General features: G+C 46.2%; 1 protein-coding gene across 3 annotated transcripts in view; it reads right to left on the reverse strand.

Annotated features, from left to right (window-relative positions):
• Positions 1-22,968, reverse strand: part of LOC109678597 (contactin-associated protein-like 4) — a 130,690-nt gene that overhangs the window by 64,672 nt on the left and 43,050 nt on the right. For all 3 annotated transcript variants that reach the window (XM_074072299.1, XM_074072301.1, XM_074072298.1), the window contains exon 3: positions 9,158-9,351. In XM_074072299.1, the coding sequence (XP_073928400.1) occupies positions 9,158-9,351 (194 nt within the window). The remainder of the gene's footprint in view (positions 1-9,157; positions 9,352-22,968) is intronic.

The following is a 22,968-nucleotide window of genomic DNA, read 5'->3' on the forward strand; positions in this document are numbered from 1 at the left end:
TTGGGAGGTGGTGGAACTGAGGTAGGTGGAGCCTGGTTGGAGGAAGTGGGTTGCTGGGGGGACATGCCTTTGAAGGGCATATCTTGGTCCCTTCCTGTTCCTCCTCTCTGCTTCCCAGTCACAGTGAAGTGAGCAGCCTCCTAACACATGTGGCTGTCCCCATAATGTTCTGCCTCTCCACAACCCTGTGGCAATGGATCCAGTCAATCATGGACCAAAACCTTTGCAACCATGAGCTTAAACAAACCCTTCATCCTCTCAGGTATTTGTCACAGTGACAAAAAGTCTGACTAACACACTTCCTGACCTTAGATTCAGTGCATTAACTCCTAAAAGTAGGCTCTCTCAAAGTAACTAGAAAATTCTCATTGATACTAATTCAGTCGTCATGTTCGGGAGGACACTGATATTTATATTTATACCTTCTGTACAGCCCTCCACCCTGTGTTTTCAGTTCATGGTGTTGAAGTTTTTGAATAGTCTGATATTAGGACTTGTAAACCGGGACATTTTTGGGTTTTTTTTCTTTTGCTCCCTCCTGGCCAAGATCAGGCCACACATTGTGACAAAAACACTCCATAGATGAGGCCGGGGACCCTTCACAGTGACCTACCTACCTACCTTCCTTCTTTCCTTCCTTCCTTCCTTCTTCCCTTTCTTTGTAGTGGGGTTTGAACTCAGGGCCTTGTACTTCCTAGGCAGGCACTTTACCAGCCATTGATTGACAAATGTTCTTACCAAAATTTTGCTTTTGGTTGGCCTCAACTTGATCCTCCTGATCTCCACCTTCTAAGTAAGTAGGATGACAGGTTTAAGACACTATGTCCAGCCAAAAGGTGAGCTTCTAACACCAGTGCCCTTCTAGATGGAATCCTCATGCTCTCTGTTCAGACTATCCATCCATCTATCTAATCTTTATCTCTATCTCAACACCAGTGGAGCCCTGGCTCCCATGTGGTCTGCTATAGAACATTGTCTTCACATATTCAACCTGTCACAAATTCACACAAATGGGAATTCCTCAGGCCAGTCCCCTAAGCATAGCCCCAGCACCAAAGCTTTCCTTGTTTGGTGGCTCCATGAGGGACTCCCAGCCCAGCTGGCATTGCTGCCCTCGTTCCTTCAGCACCCATGTTCTGGGAATTCTAACATCTACTCTAATAATTCAAGAATGGTGGTAACAAACATATCATTTTATAAATCTTCTATTATCTGTTAACAAAATAAGTCTTCGATGTATTTAATGTATGTTTTGAATATATTCAGATGCCTTGTTGCTAATACCATGGTGTTTATGTGAATTTTAAGAAATTGCATCTTGCATGTTCCTGTCACTATAGCTAAGTTCTTAAGCATCTTAGCTAATTTCTTATTGATAAAGAAATTAAATGAGATACCCCAAAGAAAGCTTGTGATGTAGTTTTTGGAATATGTGACTGTAGAGGTCTTACCTCTTACACTACATTGCACTTCTCATTCAGCCAACTGTAGAGTCTATATTCAGATGCAGCCACTTATCTTTTAGTAGGGTCTGCACCAACCACGATGAGAGAAAGGACAAGTACAAAGCCCCATTCTTGCTTCATTTCCTCAAATCTGAGAATCAGATTTCTATAATAATAAGAATAAATTTCCTCTTTGAAAATATGCTGCCTTTGGCAACCCTACAAAATTAAAAATCCTGCTTTAGCAACGTGAATAGTGGGGCACCAAATCACACAGGACTGAGTTCAGCCCTGAGATGTCACTTGTGAGGTTCTGTGATCCCTACTGTCCTTCCCTGGTGGACATGGGGCACCAGGTGGTCATTGTGGATGGATCTAGATGGAGGGATTCCCAGTGAGGTGTAGATGTGTGGCTATTTAATGCTGAGCACTGGAGCTGCACACAATGATAACTCCACACTGCTCTCTCAGTTGTCAGGGACATGGGAAGGCCTCACATTGATCATGGATTAGCTTGCTGTAATTTGGATAACAGTCAATAGCTTTAAAACCTCCATAACCACATTCCAAAGTTCAAGTTTGATTATTATTTAATAAATGATCAACCTAAATGATTCATATTCTTAGGTTACTGGTAAAAGAGTGGCCTAATGTGGAGATTTCTGTCTTATGTTTGCTATAATTGTTTTAAAAATAATGTAGTTAGAAATGAATGAATAATAGCAGGGGTTAGTGAAATTTCTGTTTTACTTTGTCACACTTGCTAGCAAAATATAAACAACCAAACACAATATCAAAACTCAGGACATCTCAATAACCCTAAATTTTCTACACAATTGAATTGCAATGTAAGAATAAATAAAAACTCTATTGCTCATGGCTATAAAGATGTCTCTGGAAGAGCATAGTCTACAATTTCTGATTGAGGTTATACATACCCAGAAAGATCAATGAGCAGTTGATTGGCAATAATTCCCAGTAAGAGGATATTTTGCTCTTGTAGTTTTGTGTTTAGAATTAAAGTGTGAAAGGCTGGAGATGCAGCTCTGTGATAAACATCTGCCTAGCATGTGCAAAGCTCTGGGTTTGATCCTCAGCACTGAAAAAAAAATTAAGAGTCAAATCCCCCCACATTTGATGCGCAAGTACTTCAGAGGACATTCTGCTTGGAATGTGTGTGTAGTGAGAACAAGGGACTCACCAAGTTGCCTTTTGTGTGTTTTTGAGCCTCTGAAGATCACTAATAATTAAACATGTGACCACATTTAGTGCTCAAAGAAAAAGCTGGTGAACTCAATCTTGGATTAAACTCAGTGGATATGAGTTGTTGGTGATATTAGCAAGATCCCCTCCTATCTCCCAGCTAGGAGATTTTAACTGCTTTAGCTGTGCAGTTAAAATGTAGGATATTACTGGAACCAAGGAAGCCTGAGGAGTCAGGATCTCACACTCTGGAGCTGACCCCACTCACTTGGCACAGGCTTGGCTTGGGGGATCAGCAAGAGTTTCAGCAAAAGCAGAGGTACCAGAAACCACGTGGTCACCTGGGATGGAGGATGGATGGAGAGTGTTACAAAAGTGCCCAGGAGTCATGACTGAAGTGCCCAGGGACATTGTGGGACCTTAGAGGCAGTGGCCCAGGACCCCAAATGTGGCCCTGTGCAGAAGTCACCTTCTGGAGTGACTGCTGGCAAATCCAGCCCTCAAACTGGAGAGAGCCAGGGGACTAGCCTGCTCCCAGAATCCCAGCTCTCTCTTTCCCTGACATCTTGCATTCCCCAACCCCAAAGACCTGAACAAACTGAAGCCATACACAGGGCTCCACCTAACAGCAGGGAGAATGAATGACCTTGGGGGTCTGCAGAAGTGTCTGTCAGCTGTGGCACTGCTGGACACTACTGCTGGACAGAGCTTTTGTCCCCAGTGCTGTGGGGCTCCACTGGCCAAGCAGGCCAGCTAGGTTAGTACTGCCTAACTTGATGCTTATAATGTCTATTATTTTAAAACATTGAATTCATTCAATTCAGAGCTTAAAAATATAATTATCCTGATATCAGCGCTTGGCAGAACGTTATGAAGAAACTAAACTGCTGCCTATGTGGATGATTGGAGGTTCAGGGTCTATAGGAGGCTTGGAGGTCGCCACTCTGCCCTAACTGAAAAACTGAACACAGTGAGCATCAACCACTAATTTTAGATCTGTAAGAGAAATGAAGTTGCAGGCAGACCACCCCTAGAGCTGGAGAGGCTGTCAGGAGTGCAGAGCACCTGGCTCAAGTGGACACCTCGGCAGATCCAGTGCCAGGCAGGAGACCCGACCTGCAACTGATGGACAGTTCCTAACTGATGGTTAGGAACCAGCCTAGTGGACAGACACTTGTGAGCTTCATCTCAAGGAGCTTGATCAAGGACTTACGAGATCAGAGAAAAATGCCCATGCTTCTGGCAGGAGGATGGAAGAGGAACCATTCTGAAATCCATCAGAGCACCTGCTCCTGAGGAGGGTGCCCTTGGAGAAGCTAGCTTCTCAGATTCCCGCCTGATGGGTTTGTTAGGGCCTACCTCCCTGGGGAAGAGAAATGGCCAACTGAGCTCTCAACTATCCTGTCCCACCTGAAAAACATCTGTGGATGTTACAGCTGTGCATAGGCACCAAAAGACAGATTGCAAGGGGCTCATAGAACACTCCCCACCTTCTGCCACACTCTAAAGGTCCTTTCACAGCAGGTCTCCCATCCAGCTACTAGGAAAACACACACACACACACACACACTCACACACACACACACACGTAGAAGGCAAAAAAAAAAATGCAAGAGACAGAGGCAGTATCAGAACCAGACCCAGATAGGGCAGGAGTGTTGGAATATCAGACAGAGATTAAAGCAGCTATGATTGATCTTATAAGTGGGCAGAATGGGGAACAGATGTGCAATGTCAGAAGACAGATGAAAATTCTAAGAGCCAAAAGACATGCTCAAGATCAAAAACACAGATGGAAATGAACACTGAGAAAAAACACTGATGGAGCTCTGTGTGCTCTACAGAGCTGAAACTGAATCTCTGAGGTTGAGGACATATCAACAGAAATGCCCAAAACTGAAAAGCAAAGAGAGCAAAGACCAAAGCACCAGAATGGAACATACAAAGACTATGGCAGGGGTGCAAATAGTATGTCGTACATGTATTGGGCACATGAGAAGAGAGGGAGGGAGGATGGACAAAAGACACATCTGAGACAGTAGTGACAGAGAATTCATCAACTTGATGTCAGATACCAAACCAGAGCACCAGGAAGCCCAGATAACACCAAGGAAGATGAATCCCAAAACATATACCCAAGTTGCTTGCAAGCCACAGAAAATAAAAGACAAAGAAGGAAAGATGCATTACTCACAGATGAAGAAAGAGCAACATCACATTCAACAAGTCAGAGCCTGGAAAGGAAGAGAGGGTGACCTGTTTAAGGAGGTGAGGGCAGAAATCTCTGACCTGAACTCAGAACTTGTGACGCCACCTAAAGAGAGAATTTTGACAAAACCAAGAAAATTTCTTACCAGAAGTCCTGCCTTGGAAAACAGGCTCAAAGTTGCTTAGTGAAAAGGAAGATAATAGATCAGAAACTTGGATCTACACAAAGACAGGAAGATCACCAAGGGTATAAATGAAGACAAAATGAAACTTATTTTTCTTATTCTTAATTTACCTAACGATAACGGCAGTGGTTTTCCAATGACATATGCTGTATGCTTGTGTAGGAGTTAATGAAGGACAGAGTGACACAGGCAGAGCTGAGGGGCATTTTGTTTCAATAAGATCCCGCAACATTGTGAAGTAATGTACCGATACTTAGAACATTTTGTGAACTCTAGGATGATTGCCAAAAGAAGTGGGGAGAAAAGAAGGGTAACTGAGGGGCTTGCACAGGAGGGAAAGAAGAATCAGGTACAACTCTCAGTTAATCTGCAAAGGGAAGAAAAAGAAGGAAAGACAAAGAGAGGAATAAAGAACACAGCAATAAACAGGAACTAACAAACATGGCATTGATCATTCATGTTAGCAAATTGCCTCGGTCCAGATGTGAGCTGTGAAGGAGGGGCTGAGACTTGCCACCCAAATGGGGATAGGTGACTGCACTTTGGGGGCCTCCATTGCCCACTCTGTCACAATGATGCCTACGAAGGGGACTCTGTCACAATGATGCCTACGTAGGGGACTCAGCAAACCCTGTATACTTCCAACAACATCACACACAGAACACCAGGTGAAACCTAGTCCATCCTCAAAGAGGCTGATCAGGGTTCCATTGCTGCTCAGAAAGGTTAATGTTTTCCTTCAATTTTGATGTTTCTCTTACATTCTACCAAGTGAATGCAAACAGAACATAAAACCAGACAAAGAAGTGGAAATCAGTTGGATGTGACTGGTTAGAGGTGGTGGTGCCAGCCAAGCCTCGCCTAGACCAGTAGATGAAGCACACAGGGCAGGGTAGCCCTGTCTACCCAATCTACCCACAGGCAGCCTGGAGATGTTATTGTGTCCCTCCAGGGCATACATGGTAGGAGAATGACCTTCACTTTTAACTTAAAGTTACAATGCAAAAATGAAATGAGCATACATGGGCAGCTGCGCTAGACTGAGTGCTGGAAATCTTGGACCCAGTAGGGAAAACACTGGGTTCTTCACTTTAGAACATTCCCAGGTCTGTGAAACCAAACAGCCTGTGTTTAAAAAGCATCATGCCCGCCCCAATAACAGCTCCCTAAGTGAAATTTCACACCATAAACTCTCATTAGGATGCTTCACACTTCAATCTTAAAATGAAATTACAGGTCCAGGAAGGGACCTCACGTGCCCAATACACGTACGACAGGTCCAGGAAAGGAAAACAGATTTGATAAATGCTACACTTGCTTTGTCACTGAGATAAGAGGTCAGGCCACCAAGCTTTCCTATTTAAATAGTAATGACTGTACCAAGAAAAGTACTTCAGCAGCTTGGAAAGACAGTGGCATGTATTAGCACAGGTAAGGCAGGAGATGGGCTTCTATGAAGTATTCCTCTGTTAATTCAAAAATCTGAGGCTTTCCATTAGTTTCATCACTGACAAGTTGGACCTCTGTCAAGTACATTAAACAAACCTGGTCTCAGTCTCCTCCATCTGACTTGGTTGAACTAACTGTGAGGTCTTTTCTCTACAATATTCAGACAGGAGTATGGAGTGCTCTGAAAACAATAAGATTACAAGTTTACTTAACATTGTAGAAAAAGCAAGTAAATTCCTCAAACAGCTGTTTCAGTTTATTTCATAGCCTAATGTTGTATCTTATCACAACAATTTTGTAGGTAGTGCCTGAGATTTTGAAGCAGAATAAATAATTGTACATTTGTGGAAAGCCTGTGAATCAGCAATTTGAGCCAGAACAAGAAATAACAGTAATGTCTACATACAAATTTAATCCCTTCTCATACCGCAAGGAAGTCAACTTCACCCTCTTCTGTGGGAGCCACAGAAGAGGCTGGTGTTGAGATAGAGATAAAGATTAGATAGATGGATGGATAGTCTGAATAGAGAGCATGAGGATTCCATCTAGAAGGGCACTGGTGTTAGAAGCTCACCTTTTGGCTGGACATAGTGTCTTAAGCCTGTCATCCTAACATGGGTGTGGATGAGAATATGGACTCTCCTTTAATCACCCAATGCTCACTGTGAGCTGTTCAACCAGACCACAGGGCTGTGATCACAGGGAAGGTCCATGGTGTCCCTGAATGTGTGCCATCAACTTTCACACATCTGCAGAGGACCTTCACAGACCATGGTTGACACCAGCAAACCTGGGTCATGTCCTCTCCTGGGAAGGAGAGGAGAGTGGCCCACACAGGGTGGCAAAGACTGCTTTGAGGACAGCTCACAGGCACACACATGTGGGTTGTTTTACAGGGTAGTCAGCTCTCTCTACAAATCCTGATCATCACTATGGGTTGTGAAGGGCACTGAGATAATGTCAGGCAGGAAACATCAGGATGAACCCAAGGGGAAAATTACAAAGAAAACAGTAAAAATATGCAGGGCCACAACACTCTCCCCTTGGCAGAAACAAATAGCTTTAAAGTTGGGCAGGACGATGGGGAAAGAGTCATGTTTATTATTAAGATATATTTATATAAATTGAGTAATTTTTTTTTAAAAATGATTTTCTCTTCCATTTGACAAGATGAAAATGTCTTTTTAAAAATTCATTGACTGACTTAATTTGTTCTTATTGTCACATATTAAATTGTATATAGTGATGGGTTCCAAAGCCCTTGCTCATGGGTCAGGAATGACCCTTCAGGGTTGGGTAAACCAAAGTTCAGTGCTGCTTCTTGCAGGAATCTAGAGCTTTGCCATAGGCCTGGGAAGGTAGGGCTGAGGATTAAGTGTGCTTTGCTGTGAGACCATATCTGCCCTGACTCCCTGTAAAAACCAGATCTGCCTTGCCTCCCTGTGAGACTCAGATCTGTCCTGCCTCCCTGTGAGACCCAGATCATCCTGACTCTCTGTGATACCATATCTGAGATCCTTGAGCCCCCATGAGACCCAGATCTGCCCTGAGTCCCTGCGACACCCATATCTCCCCTGACTCTAGCTGAGACCTTCAGGTCATACTGGAGACTGGGATCCGCCCTGATGCCTGGACTTGCACCTGATATTTTATAAACAAAAGTTGGAACCATTTTTGTCTCCAGGAAGCAGAGGCAATTGACCCTCATTTGGGAGTTCAGCTTGTGTGTACCATGGGAGGCTGAGATTTTCCCTTTGCCTCACCACAGCCCTGGGAGCCAGAGTCAAGACCCCCTCCCCCATGCTTTCCCCATACCACCCCATGCCCATCCTTCTGTGTCTGAAATGGTTTCTAAAAAGAGAACACATTGAACTTTCAGAAAAGACAAATATAACTCTAATGTAAATACTGTACAAACACATCTTCCTTGAATTGCTCATGTAAGATGACTCCTTCTCCCATCTGGGGAGCTCTTCAGTTCTTATACACACCCTTGGGAGAGTCACATGAGGCAGAGGTACACTACAGAGACACCATATTCTTTACATCTGGATAGGTGCCTCCCTGGGGACCTCAGCACCCGTGGGACTTCATGGCTGGGGATGAGTCCACCTTATCCTCTGTGTGGTTTGTGTCCTGAAAGATCATGACCAATGGGACCCAGTGTGTGATCAGGAGACCCCAGCCCCTCCTCTTCCCCACCCTGGCACCCCAGGTCAGAGTGCACAGGGTACAGGTCAGGCAATTTATCAGCCCACACTCCATAACCTCATATAGCCTGTCATGGTTCTGTTCATACAACATAGTCATTGAGCAAAATCAAGGCTCAGGTTGATGATAGGCTCTGGATGAGTTTGTTCTCAATAGAATCATTCTGCTATGTTAGCTGAGTGGTTTCTGTTCACATACATGTTTTTATCTTAGAAATTACTTACACATGCTACAGAAAATGTGGGAAAGGAAGAGAGTAGGGCAATCCTGAAAAAAGAAGGAAGACATCAAATCTCCTTCTAGACAGTCACTGAACTGTGTGTGTCAGGTCTTTGCACACACGTGAACCATGGCAAGGTCATTCTGTGGGCTCTTTTTCCTCCATCTGAGGCCTTAGAAGCTTCATGGGGACAGTGCAGGGCTCAGACTCCTGGGTGATGACAGAAGGGGACCTACCCGGATGCTCCCCTCCTGCCGGTACTGCCTCCAGTTCCTGCCACTGTCACTGAACATGAGCAGATAGCTGGTCACCCAGTTGGAGCTTCCATAGCCACCCTGGGTGGCCACTGCTGTGACCTCCATCCTCTCCCCCAGGTCAATCTGCAGCCACTGGTTCTTGTTTGACGCACGTGGTGTCCAGCCCCCTGCACCTGTTTGTGCAGAAAGAGACAGGAAGAAAAAGGGGAATAAGATGAAAACTTACCGTAAGGTGCTGACCCATAGGTAAAAATATGTTCCTCTATTGCCTTTCAGAAAGAAGTATTTCCAAACTTCAAAATAAATGACCTCATGATTACATAAATAGTATCAAAGGACGGAATGTGAATTACGATGTGTCCAGTGGATTGCTGGACTCCATATGCAGAGCACTGAGGCATTGAAGAGCCACCTTGACAGAAATGGCAAGACTTATTTGTCAAACAAAATGGAGCAATATGAAAAGAATTGATGGAACCCAGGAAAAGATGAAATTATCTTCAAAATATAAATAAACATACCACATGCCTTTTAAACCAGCAGGAACTGTCACTGCTGGCCACATACAGACAGTGCAGTGAATTTGCAGGACAGCTCAGCAGTTTCTTACAGAGCTGAACACACTCTTACCAGATGACCCTGCTTCTGAGCTCCTTGGTATTTACCCAAATGAGCTGGAAATTTATGTTCACAGGAAAGCCTGCACATAAACAGGCTTTAAAAAATTTCATAATTGCCCAAATTTGAAAACCGCCAAGATGTCCTTCATTAAGCAAATGGATACACAGGCTGTGGTGAATCCAGAGAGAGACTGTAATTTAGCAATAGAAGAAATGAGCGGTCATGAAACAAACTATCGGGACACCCCCCACACATGACCTTAAATACATATTACAGAGGGAGTGAGAAAGCTACATATGATCCCAACATGTGCCACTCTGGAAAAGGAGAACTACAGAAATGAAAAGGTTCATAGGCTTCCAGGGTTTGGGAAAGGGATGGTGGAGCACAGATTTGGAAGGCTGTAAGATGCTGTAAGGCAGATATGCATTAGTAAAGACCCAGAATGTACCACGCCAACAGGGTACTTTAATGCAAGGACTTTAGTTACTAGTTATTTATCAATATTGCTTCAAGGTTGTAACAAAGGCACAACACTGGCACACGATTTTAACAAGAGTAGAGTGTACGTATGTATTCATGTGCGTGTGAGCTAACAGAGACCTATTTTCAATTTTGCTGTAAACCTAAAACTGCTCTAAAATAGTCTATTTAAAAAAAAAGAATAAATCATAAATTGCTCAGGAGAAAACAGTCAAGTCTCAAGTGAAAATGTGAGAAGCAGCACTAAGCAAAGTCAGGAGAACACAAATGGTGGACAGAGCCTCACCAGGGAAGAGGTGATAGTGATAGAAGATAAGAGGACCAGGAGATGGTGCTGGGATCCACATGGAGAAAAGCATGTTAAAAACCACTACCCAAGAAAAGCCTTCCAGAAATAGTGGGACACCGTATCAGAGCTATGAAGCCACAGAAGAGCAAAGCATATATAAGTAGGAATTCTGGAAGCAGGCATGTCCCTGGACACAGGTGAAAATTTACATGAGTCATGGGCACAGCCTTTAAGTTTTGGTGAAGATGGATGTGTTGTAAGTGGCCCTGGCTACTGGGAAGCCATTAGGAGAGAGAATAAGTAAGACTCGTATTTCTTACCACACCCAAGAATAATACAGTGGCCAGGGGTTTCCTGTGGAAAATGAAAGCATGGAAATTCTAGAAGGAAACATGGGCAGATTCTCTAACTTTGGTTCAGAAAGGCTCCCTATGACTTAAATCCAGAACACTGATAAATTTGATTAGCAAATATTTATTGAGTGCATGATCTTAAAACACCACCACTAATGGTTGCAACAGAACATGTCAGACCACAGGCAGAGGGGACGTGTCTGGCATGCCTGTCATGTAGGAGAAACAAGGAGGATCTCTGTGAGCTAATGTGTCTCCAGGACCTCTGCGAGGGGAAGACACCCTACATAAGAGAAAAGTCATACAAATACCACCTGCACATTTATGGGAAGAAAGGGAGGAATTGCCATGGTGTTGGAGGCTGGTCATCCATGTGAAGAGGTGGAAATGGGTGTGGGGTGGGGAGTGTGACAGTTGCTCAGAGTGTTTACAGCCCCAACTTTACAAACCACAGTGACATCCCTCCACCGCCCCCAGGAATTGCCTTACTCCAGCCAGGATATGGGAGAGGGACAGAAACACGGACATGAACCTGCCATATCACAGAGGAGTGACATAACACTGAGGTGGGGAGATAGAACCCTTGTAACTGGGAATTAGGGCCATGGCTCGGTGAGGGCTCCAACTGAAGGCTGTGACCTCACTCACAGATCACCCACTGTGCTTCTTGGGCAGGTAGATTTGCAGCTGCAGGCACATTGCAGATGAGGAGCCTGCATCACACTGAGCTCATAAGGAAAGGGGTACAATGAACCCCAGGTGGCTGGATCAGAATCAGCAGGATCTGTGTACACTCACAGCTCTGATGCACAGAAAGACAGATGCAGAATACAGATATGTGTGTTTGATATTTGTGTTCAAGTGGTGAGCTTCACATGTGTGTTTCTTGGGTCTGTCTGCTGAGAGTCCTGGGAAAGACGAGAGTCCAGGACAAGCTCCTGGATCCTATTTCTAATACCACTCTCCAACAACATGAACCTGGAGTCCTTGCAGAAATCACTGATCCCATGGAGAAGGCAAGATGAGCTTAGAATGTCTTGTGTGGCAAGGGGAAATGAATTACCCCTGAGAGGGAGGGCACTTGTCAAAGAACAATAGTTTGTTCTTTGAGTCCAACTGAAGGGTCATTCATGGCCCATGCAGGGACTATTGAAACAACAAAAGGGACTTCATGCTGAGGAGTGACATAGATATCCAGGAGTCCAGTACTTCCTGTCATGGAGTGACACAGACATCTATGACCCCAGGACTTCCTGTCATGGAGTTATATAGATATCCATGACCCCAGGATGTTGTGCAATGGAGTGACATAGACCTCCAGGAGTCTGTGCTGACATAAGCAGATGATCAAAGGCACATGTGAGACAGAGGGAGGCTCTTCCTCACAGGAGGGTCCTACTGATAAGTTAGCAGTAAGAGAACAGTGTTAGGTAGACCCCACGTTGATGTACACTGTAGACACAGACGAGTGCTATAGTGGTAGGAGAAACAAAATTTGCGTGAGTCAGAGTGTGTTCCCAGGGTACTGATCCCCACTGAAGAAAGTGCCTTGAATTGCATAGAGGTGGTGGCTGTACAGCATTGCAAATATGCAAATGTCACTGAATTTCACCTCAATTACAAGTGGCACAGAAGGCCTTGCTGACTGTTTCTCCTTTATAGAGCAAGGTTGGCAGTAGCTTACATCAATGGCTCTGGTATTTTTAAATAAAAACTGAAGTTTATTGGAGCATATTATTTTAAGTCAGCTCTTTTTGTTTTTCACCCCTTTTAGCCCACTTCAAAATTATACTCCTATCACTCATCTCTGTGTTTCATTCCAAGACAACATTCTGGTATTCATCCTGGTCCTCTGTGCTGTGTGAGCTCCCATCGGGGCCTGGGTCATCCCTTGTCCCTCAGAGCCAGCTCTGCAGGAGTTGCAGGGAAGCAGCTGGCAGGGCCCCTCAGGATCTCCAACAGAGCATAGCACACCTAAGCATGTAAAGATGGAAGACATAGGTTCCTGGGAACCACTTCATACCAATACAGGCTTCATATAACATAGGCTTTATACAACACAGGACTTCACACAAACACAGGCTTCACACCACAACACAGGGTTTCATACCACTTCAGGGCTTCACACAACACTGGGCTTCATGCCAACACCATGTGAACTCCACAGAGGAAGTTCACTCTGAGATATTTGTGTCATGTAGAGCTGCCTTTCCCTTGCACCTGACTGCTTCCTAGTTCATGGCAGACCCAAAGTCCCCAGGAGAAGAGACACAGGTCAGTGAGGGGCCATGCCTTCTCAGTAGGCCTGAACATCCATCTTTGGATGTTCTGCGACCTTTCTCAGACTTACACAGAATTTGCCAATGCTCTGCCAGACTTGCAACAGAAAGCCCAGCACGTCCTTCAGCTTCGTTTCCGGGTGGCAAAGGCAGGGTCCCGAACCACACATGGACAGCGTGCAGCCTTTCCACCACAGCACTGGGGATGAGGAAGGACAAAGGACAAGGAGAAAAGGGAGGATTGTAAGTGTTTCTCCACAGAGATTGTGTCTGTGCCACATGGAATCCAAGGGCACCAGGCTCATGCGAATGAATCGTATCTCTCCGTGTAGAGGACTGTCACCACAGCAGAATGGTGTAAGGCAGGCTCCCCCACTGTCCATCAGAGGAGGACCTGTTCTTCCCCTCAAACTCACTTTGTTTTGATAACTGGAAGGATGCTCCCCATTTCCTTCCCAGCCACCTGGGACGGTGGTAGGGTCACCCTCAAACCTGGTTAGTGGTCATGGTGTGCCTACTTTGTAGAGAGGAGAGGGACCAAGTCACAGAGGGGACCTGACTCCAGGGCCAGAATAAGGTGTTTGTCAACAAGGTGTCTGGTCTTTGAGCATCTGCTCTCCTCATATTCGGGAACCTCGTTCTTGGCCAGATTACTATTATGATGCGTGGCTTCCCTAATGGTGAGTACCAAAGAGAAATGCTTTTTATTTTGATTAAATTCAAGCTGTTAATTCTCTTTCACATTTTATACTTTTGTGTCTAATCTGAGAATTCCTTAGCCACTCAAAGTTCATAGGACATCCTTTCACATTTTCTTCTAGAAGTAAAATAGCTTTCAGTCTTTTTGCTTTGTTTATAATTTTATTGAGAATATATAATGGAATCTTACAATTCAATACTAAAAAGATAAATAGCCTGATAAAATAACTGGCAAAGGATATAAATAGAACTTAATGAAAGAAGATACAGATTTGAGCATTAACATCTGAAAAGAATTCTTAATATCTTTAATGGAAGACATGCCAAATGAACCCAAAACAGAATGCTCATGTACCTTTGAGGATGGGTCTGTCTGAGTCTGAGGCCCAGGTGTTAGTGAGGAGGTGAGACAACAAGAACTGGGGGATTGTGAAATATACAACCACTTTGGAAAACCACTTTGAAAGCCAAACACTCATCTATGAGGAGAACAAGTCATTTCATTGCTTGACTTTTGCGCAAGAGAAATGGAAATACAGTCACCCCAAAACTCAAGTGCACATGGGTAGCAGCTTTGTGTGCAGGAAGGAAGTACTGGTGACAGTCCAGATGCTGTCCACAGATGGCCAGTGACATGGCTCTCGACACCCACAATGTTGCTGGTGAATCTTATGCTGGCTCAGCTGAGAATGTGGTCCCGGTTCTCTGGGGATGTGGGCAGCCCCTCCTGTCCCTGTGACCATAGCACTGGGACGCATGAGGTATACTTAGGAAAAGAAGGCAGGAGGAGAGAGAAACCACTGCGGTTTGATCTGTTGATGGATATTTGGCTTGTTTCCTCATTTTGCCTGTTGTGGATAATGTTGCTGAACTCATTCCTGTACAAGTCTTGCTGTGTTTAAGAGCTGTAAGGCTTGAGAATAGCTTTGTCCTTCCTGAAAGAATGATTTATGCCATTAGCAGAGAAGAAATTGGAAACACAGGGCAATGGGCTTAACAGACAGCAAGAGCTATCAGGAGGAGGGCCCACTGGGGTTCAGCCTTGATGGGGAAGCAGGACCGCTGGGGTGGAGTGAGCAGGCCTGCAGAGGAACAGGATTTACCAGGGCCCTGCTCTGTTGATGCTGCCTGGACAATCTCTTACCCAGGCCCCTCCCATCCCCCCCAGCACAGTCCTCTGGAGAACTGGAGTGAGTTATTCTGTCCTTTGCCTAGAGTGGATTCCAGTCACCTGGGGAAGGTCAGGGTGTGACACTGTGGGGACCTGTGGGCCAGCCTGGGGCCTGGAGGGCCCTGCTCTGCTGCTGCTTCTTAGCCCTGCCATCCTGGTCCTCCCTCACTTGCCTCCTCTTGGGCTGCCAGGGCAGCTGCACTCTCTGCTCCCATTCCTTTGATTCTGTTTGTTTTATAAATAATTGCCTACTTGTCTAGGGGAAGTTGTCAATTAAATGTAGATGAGGAGAAGAAGCCAACAGGATGGGATCAGCCACAGAGCTGAGGAAGGAAGCTAGACGTTCCAGTGACAGCTGCTGAGAGGCTTGAGGCCAAGGACGGGAGATGTTGGGCTTAAGACTGTTGCACCGTCCTCAGAGATCAGTATTTTTAAACTGTGCAAAGTTGGTTTTTTAATTTTCTTGCAGTTTTTGAAGCCAACAACTGGCCCAGTTTTTTCAGGCCAGGGTTGAAGCCTTTCTTCAGTCCCTCCCCTGTGGTCCCAGCACCTGCAGACTTCCTGCACCAGACCTCAGGGAGAGGCCTGTGGGGAGCAGATCACAGGGTCCCCAAAGGCTACTGCCCTGCTCTGTGTTGCAGGAAACCAAGAAAGTTCTGCCAGAACTTTCAGGGAGCCCTGATCCAGAATCACCTGGGGGCTCCTGGGTTGTAATGGCAGATCTTGGGATCTTGGTGATACGAACACCCATGTGACCTCCTCCATCATGGCCATGCTGAGCCCAAGGTCTCCACCTTCCTTCCTGGAGAATGTTATGGTGCAATGTTAGGAATACCTCAAAGCATCTAAGTCACCATGGCCACTGCTTGTCCCATGTCATCTGGACCCCTATCAACTCTGACCTGAGTTTCCATATCTCAGAGTGATGTTACCACATTGCCAGGTGGCAGGAGCACAGTGGTATGGGCCTGGGGTTTGTCACAGCCTCCCGGGCACACCCTGCACTTGGGATAAGTGGCATTGTTTTTGGCAGTTTTGGGGTTTGAATTCAGGGTCTTGCACTTGCTAGGCAGATGCTCTACCACTTGAGCCATGTTCCTAGCCCTTTTGGCATCTGTTATTTTTCACACAGGTTCTTGGTATTTTTGCCCAGGATTGGCCTCAGACTGTAATTCTCCTACCTACACATCCCACATAGCTGAGGTTAAAGTTGCGAACTACTGTGCTCAGTTTGTTTGTTAAAGGGGGTCTTGCTGACTTTTTGCCCAGGCTGGCTTTGAACCATGATTCTCTCAATCTCTGCCTTCGGAGTAGCTGAGATTACAGGTGTGCACCATGCATCCCTAGATATGGCTCTTTACAGGCTGTTGTAACCAGGTATGACTCAGGATTTGTGTCCCACAGTAATCTGCCATTGTCAGAAACTATGGCTTGTGCTGGTGCTGCCATTTCTAATTTTCTGAAAATTCCGCACAGCATACAACCTAGAGGGCAAGAAAGACATTCTCTGTAACCTGGAGAGGATGTCAGTTAGCTCTAATGTTACACACTGACTTCTGTTTCTCAAGACAATGGGCATTTCATTTTACAACCACCACATTTACATCATTTTAAATTCCAGACAGTTGAGGTTGCACTGTTGTGTTCACAGAATGGAGGAGGAGGGGCTGGCTGTCAGCTGCCCCCAAAAGGGATACCGTGCACTCTGCACCCATCACAGGAATTGAATGGTCCCCTAATTCCTGAATAGCAGGCATGGTTCCACCCAAACCTTAGAGGTGTGGAAGCTGGACATGAGTCCTGTGAGGGGACATCACGCACTGGAATGCTGTCCCCTTGTAATAACAACAACCAAGAGCCCCTTGGCCAGTTGCTGTCCTGCCATAATAACCAATTTAAAATACACAACAGAGAAAACATTGAATGAAAGTTAAAAGTTTGTATGACCTGATAATGTGCTTGGTCCCTCCACGCTGGCTTTGGTGACTTTAATGACATGGGGAGTGTGTAAAATGAGTCATTAGATTAATCACTGGAACAAAAGCTTTCTCTATGAAAATGCCCAGTCCTACCCACAGAGACAAAGTAACTTTCACAGTAAATGCTTGGATTTATAATACTTTCAGTTTGCCTATGGCAAAAAATTGGATTTCAAGAGATCCAGTGAGGTGTGACTTTCTGTTGCTTCCAGGCCTCCAACATCCACTCCCAAACCCCATTACCTCCAGACGCCAGCAGTGCACAGGGGCATGGGGCGATATAGGTTCTAGACTTGGGGTCTCATGGGTTGGGCTGTGTTTGTCAGCCTCTGTAATCCCTCAGCAGAGGTGCTGACCATGGACACAACCCGCAACATTCTCACCACATCAGAATGTGGTCCTGGAGAGAAAGAGAAGAGCTGGGCAGGGGCTGGTTCTGACTGAAGGGATCTGATTCCCCAGAGGGAGGGAATCTTCCAGCCTGTGGGACAAAGAGAAGGAAGCTGCAGGAGTGTGAAAGCCTGCAATGACTCCCTGGTCAGGTAAGACATTCCAGCCTGCAGGGCACCTGGACAGTACAATCCTCTTCCCAGATCACCCCTACCTGTGTATTGGGGTGCAGCCCCTTGTCAGAGGAGCAGGTCTGGACACTGTGGGGCTTGGCTCACTTGGGCCTCACCCATCTCACTGGAGTCCAGCTGCCCAAAGCCAGCCTGCCCAATGAGGCCTAGGGCTTGGGAAACAATATTTGTTCTATACAGCCCTGACTGGGTCTGCCTGAAGCACAAGTGTGTTTGTGTGTGCACACGTGGTTATGTGTTTGTGTATGTGCACTTGTATGTATACATGTGCATTGGTGACTGGGCACCCATGTATGTAAATGCTTGTGTAAATATTTGCTTGTGTGTACATGTAACTGTGTACACATGATCATGCATGTGTGTCTTACATAGGTGTATATGTGCACGTGGGTGCCTGTGTGTTCATGCATGTGCAAACATGTGTGCATATGCCTGAATATGCAGGAACCTGTGTAAAGTGGCAGGCAGGGGTGCTTGGGAAGCACAGGTATGTATCTGTGAGAAAGGTTGTGTGTGTGGACTGCAGGCTCCACCCCTGTGGGCAGCACACATGTGGGAGGGGACCTGTGGTACAAACAAGTAGGGGATACCCATGAGACAGCTCTAACAAGGAGCTAGGCACTAGGGGCAAGGAAGAGAAAACATGGCAGAGTGAAATTAAGAGACTGTGGGGACTAAGTGAAGTCTGGATGCTGATGGTAAGGTGGGGAAGGCAGATTAGGAGAAGGTGTTTCATGTGTTCTGCACCGTAGCTGCACCCTGAATTTAGGAAGTGTGGAATTATTATGGCTTACCAGGTGGGTGGGGAGGAACGAAAGGCTGGGGAGTGTGTCATGGGTGGCCTGGAGGGTTGGGGGCAGTGAGAAGTGAGACGCTGACAGGGTGGGGACTGTACCTTGCTGCCCCAGCTCAGGTAATTGGGGGCTAACAGCACATTATTAGGCACTTTGTCACCTTCTGGGACCAGTCTGTGTCAAAAGATGCTATGATGCGTTCCTATATCTAGGACGGCTGTGAGGCAGGTACTGTCACTGTCCCCAGGTGGATAGAAGGAATCTCATGAAGGGAGGTAAGGATGTTTTTCAAGTTTCAAGGTTACAGACAATGGAGTAAAACCCCCAGTGCTCCGAGACTCTCAGGAAGAAAGGCAGCCCCTTTCCCAGGAACGGACGACCTCTAGAGCCCAGGCCAGCATCCCAGTGACCACATCCTCATGCGCAAGAGCTAAAGATGGAGAGAAAACTGCCTCCTGGTCTGATTGGAGGGACAGAGGGATGGATGTGAGGAGCCAAAGGCAGGATGCACTTCAAACATCCAGAGCAGGTCCACAGGGGCAGGGATGTGTGGGCACCATGGTGGGATCACCCTGGACAGTTCTTGCAAAGCCAAGAGAGCTTATCCTGACCTCAGTAAGGTTGGGCCATGGGGTGAACCAACTGACTTCAGGTGAATTAACAGGAGAACATTCCCACAGTTCTAGTCATATTCATGAGATGGATTTAAGCACAGCCAAGGATAGGAAGACTTTGTCCAGTGCCTGAGAGAAGGTGGCACTGGAGACTCTCCAGGCCTATTCTGCTAACTCAGAGCTGGCCAGCCATGGTCTCAGTCAAGGGCAAAGATGATTAGTAAGAAAGGCTGACAGCTCCATGTCTCTTTCCTGCATTTCCATATTTTTGAAATTGCAGAGGGAGAAGGGAATTGGGGAGCCATTCCTAGTCAGGGCCCAGGCAGGCTCTGCAGCTGTCACCTGCACTACTCCAGAAGCCACAAGGTGCTTCCACCCTGTTCTGTCACACACGGCTCTTAGAGATACTCAGTTATACCTTGGTAGCAAGATTAAATTACCTACCAGCATATTTACAAATGTGCTTTCTCAAGTGAAGGGTACACATTAAAATACTGTCAAGCTCTTAGGGGCCAATTTTCTCATCATGTCCTCATAATTTTAAAATATAGTATCTTCTCAATATCATGATATTTGGTTCAGAAGTGATAAAATCAGGCAACTGAATGTGTCTCCTAGAGAACCCGGTTGAGGATTTAGCAGGAATCCTTTTACAGACATGAAAATCTCAGCCAGTGACAGAAAAGCTTATTTTCCTAAGACACGGACTTTCTAAGCGAGGGCCTCTTCTAGCTGATGGAGAACTATATATACCTCACCTCCTTCAGAGAAAAGGCCACATTCAAGTTCAAACTTCCTCTGGACTTAAGAACCACCTGGGGTTAAATCTAGATCTATTCCAGGGGACAAAGCCTAGGAGAGGTGAGACAGGCTAGTAACAGGGAGAATACCAAGCTAGGTCATGGGGAACAGGTGACAGGGAAAGCACCCAAGCCAGGTAGTGGGGAACAGGTGACAGGGAAAGTACCCAAGACAGATGTGGGGAACAGGTGACAGGGAAAGTACCCACCCAAGCCAGGTCGTGGGGAACAGGTGACAGAGAAATCACCAAGCCATGGCTCCTAGGACAGTTTTGTCCTCAATGCACTTTGTGGATGGTGCTATGACCAGTTCCTGACCTGATATCCCTGGAGCCCACATGACTGATGATCTTCTCAGCTTTGTACCACCACTTGCAGGTGCTCACTGAGTTTCTTCTCTTCGCCACTCCTTGGTCCATATTTACTGAGATGCTAATGCACTCAGGGCTGTGCCATGATGGCTATGGGGCCCCTGAGGACAGGGTGGAAACAGGGCCTCCATGAACTAGAAGCCAGTGAAGGATTCTTGGATCCAAAACCTTCCAGTGAAGAACTGAAGGTTGAGGAGGTCCATTCACTGAGGGTTATAGAACAGGAGTGGAGGCCACAGGATTCCACCTTGTCCCAGTCCTGCCATTCTCAGCATTGGCTCGGCACCTGGGGGGCCCTGGGGCCACTGCTGGGCCACAGGCCCTTGTGTAGGAGTGGGGACACCATATGAGGGTCTGCAGGATGGAAGGTGGGGCTACACCCTGTACTTGTCCCCAGCCTAACATTGCTGCCACCATGGCTGATGCCCAAAGCATACAGCACCAGGTTCACTCTTCCTTAGATGGAGCCTGCAGCCCCTCCTGAAGTAAGGGCCCCTCCTTACCTCAGCTAGACAGTACCCTTTTCAAACTCTCAGCCTCTGCCCACTGATGGTGCTGCAAATCCACAAATCTGGCCTCACTGTTACTCCCATTAACATCTCCTCTGAACCAGATCCATGGCTGGGTCGAGGTGAGGCCAGTAGACATGGGCTCTTACAGATGAGGATGGTTGTGGGAAGCAGGGAGGGGGGTGTTCCAGGCTGGGGACACCATGTGCAACTGCATCTTCAGTTTCATTGTTTGTGGACAATGGAGAGTGGAAACCAAGGGCCGACTTCCCAGAGGCCTGTCACTCATACTGGCAACTGTTAGGTTCTCCAACCCTGGTGATACTACCATGGACCTCAGGAGTAGAAAATGCTTGTCCTTTGCTGTGTTTGAGATCTTCAGCTGGTTGGAAGGTACCAATGAAAAAAGTGCACTGTGTGTGTGAGTTTACACCTGTATGTGCACACGTGTGTGTGCACATGCATTATGCATATATGTAGGTATGTGTGCATGCGTGTGTGTGCCTGCCTGTGTGGAGTGTCTGCATGCACATGTGTGTACATGTATGTTTGTGTGCATTGTGTGTGTTTTGGTGCCACTCCATAGGCCCAAGAAGTAGGCTTAACTATGGGGGGAGTACTTTCTAGCTGTTGGTGTGCATGTCTGATGAATCAGTATTTTGGGGACCTGACTTTTCTGACTTTTTTCAGCTTTATTGGTTGCAGATCTTCTTGCCCCAAGTGTTATTTGTAGCTTTCACCCACCTTATTACCTCATTTATCGGATTACCACCACACAACCCTTCCTATGTGTCTAACATGTTACAGGCATTGCACCATGTTGAACAGATGATGAGGACAGTGGGTGGGAGCAGGCACCATGGGTCCCTCATGATCCCTTCCCTGCTAAGGGGGGAAGAATGTGCAAAACATCAGACAGCAAGAGAAACCCAAAATCAGGCATAAGAGAAGGAGTGTGTGGGAGGGAAGTGAGTTCTTATCCCAGGACCTCTGCCTGGCCTGCACCTCCCATAGTATTTGCTCATGGTACATATATGTTCCCCTATTGGCATGAATTTCAGCAGAAGTGAAGACATATCTCCATGTGTGCCAGGTGGCAATAGCCCATTGGCAGGGTGGGGGCTGACTGCTGACATCAGTATCCCATCACTCAGGGGCATGGCAGGGCAGCCTGCCATGGCTCTACAGGGGCTTGGATAGGTACAGTCATCCCTACATAGACACAATGTGGTTACCAGGGCATAACTCACAGCCAGGCTAGAATGGAGATTCGCCCAAGGAAGCACACCCCTCATGGAGGGTAGTGCCCCACCTTTCCTGCCACTGTGTGTCTCAGGAGTGCCAATCTCAACCCTAGGAGGCTGGCCCCTCTGCAGGACAAGCTCTGCAGAGCCTTGAGCTCACATCCCGTGCTTCCTTCCTGCACCAACTCCTGACCACCTGGAAATCATTTAACCTAAGACAGGGAATCTTTACAGAAAGAGAGTAATCTTAAAATAAACACTCGTGACTTTAGGTTTGTACAGAACACCATGGGGAACAGCAGAGGCTGTGGCCTGTTGGCTGGGTGAAGCCCCAGGCAGCTGCCAGTGCCCACGCAGAGTCCACATGGTGCCAATCTGTATCCAAGCAGTGTTTTCTTTGTTTGCTTGCTTGTGGAGGTAGATAAGCTGTTTTTAAAAATCCTAGGAACATTCAAAGGACCTGGAATAACCAAGTTTGAAGGAAAACTTAGAGGATTTTGCTATCAGATTCTAAGACTTCTTACAAAGCTCCAGTGACCAAAATGATGGGATGTTGGTGAAAAGAGAGAAATATAACCATCAACTGAGGGTAGGGAGCATATTTACAGGAGTTTTTCAGTTGGTTTCAGTACAAGGGGTCAATGTGATGTGATGAAACTTTATTCTTACCTCTAGGACCACCTGCTTGTCTTCTCCACAAATGGTCCTAGAAGCACTACATACTCACGTAAGTAAACAGAAGCCTCTGTTCCCATGGGATAGTCCATAATTAAGGATAACAGATATACATGAATGGTGACACTATAAATTTCTGAGAAAAATAAATGAATAGTTCCGTGCCCTCTGGGATGGGCAAACATTTTCTAGACAGAACACAAGCAGAACTAACGAAAGTAGCAAGAAATGATAAATTGGACTTCATCAAACCTAAAAATGTTCATTAAAGTTAACTGATCATTCTAAAAACATCATTAGCTTAGTGGCAACAGACACAGTGGAATCT

Source organism: Castor canadensis, chromosome 4 (assembly GCF_047511655.1).
Source record: "Castor canadensis chromosome 4, mCasCan1.hap1v2, whole genome shotgun sequence".
Lineage (NCBI taxonomy): Eukaryota > Metazoa > Chordata > Mammalia > Rodentia > Castoridae > Castor > Castor canadensis.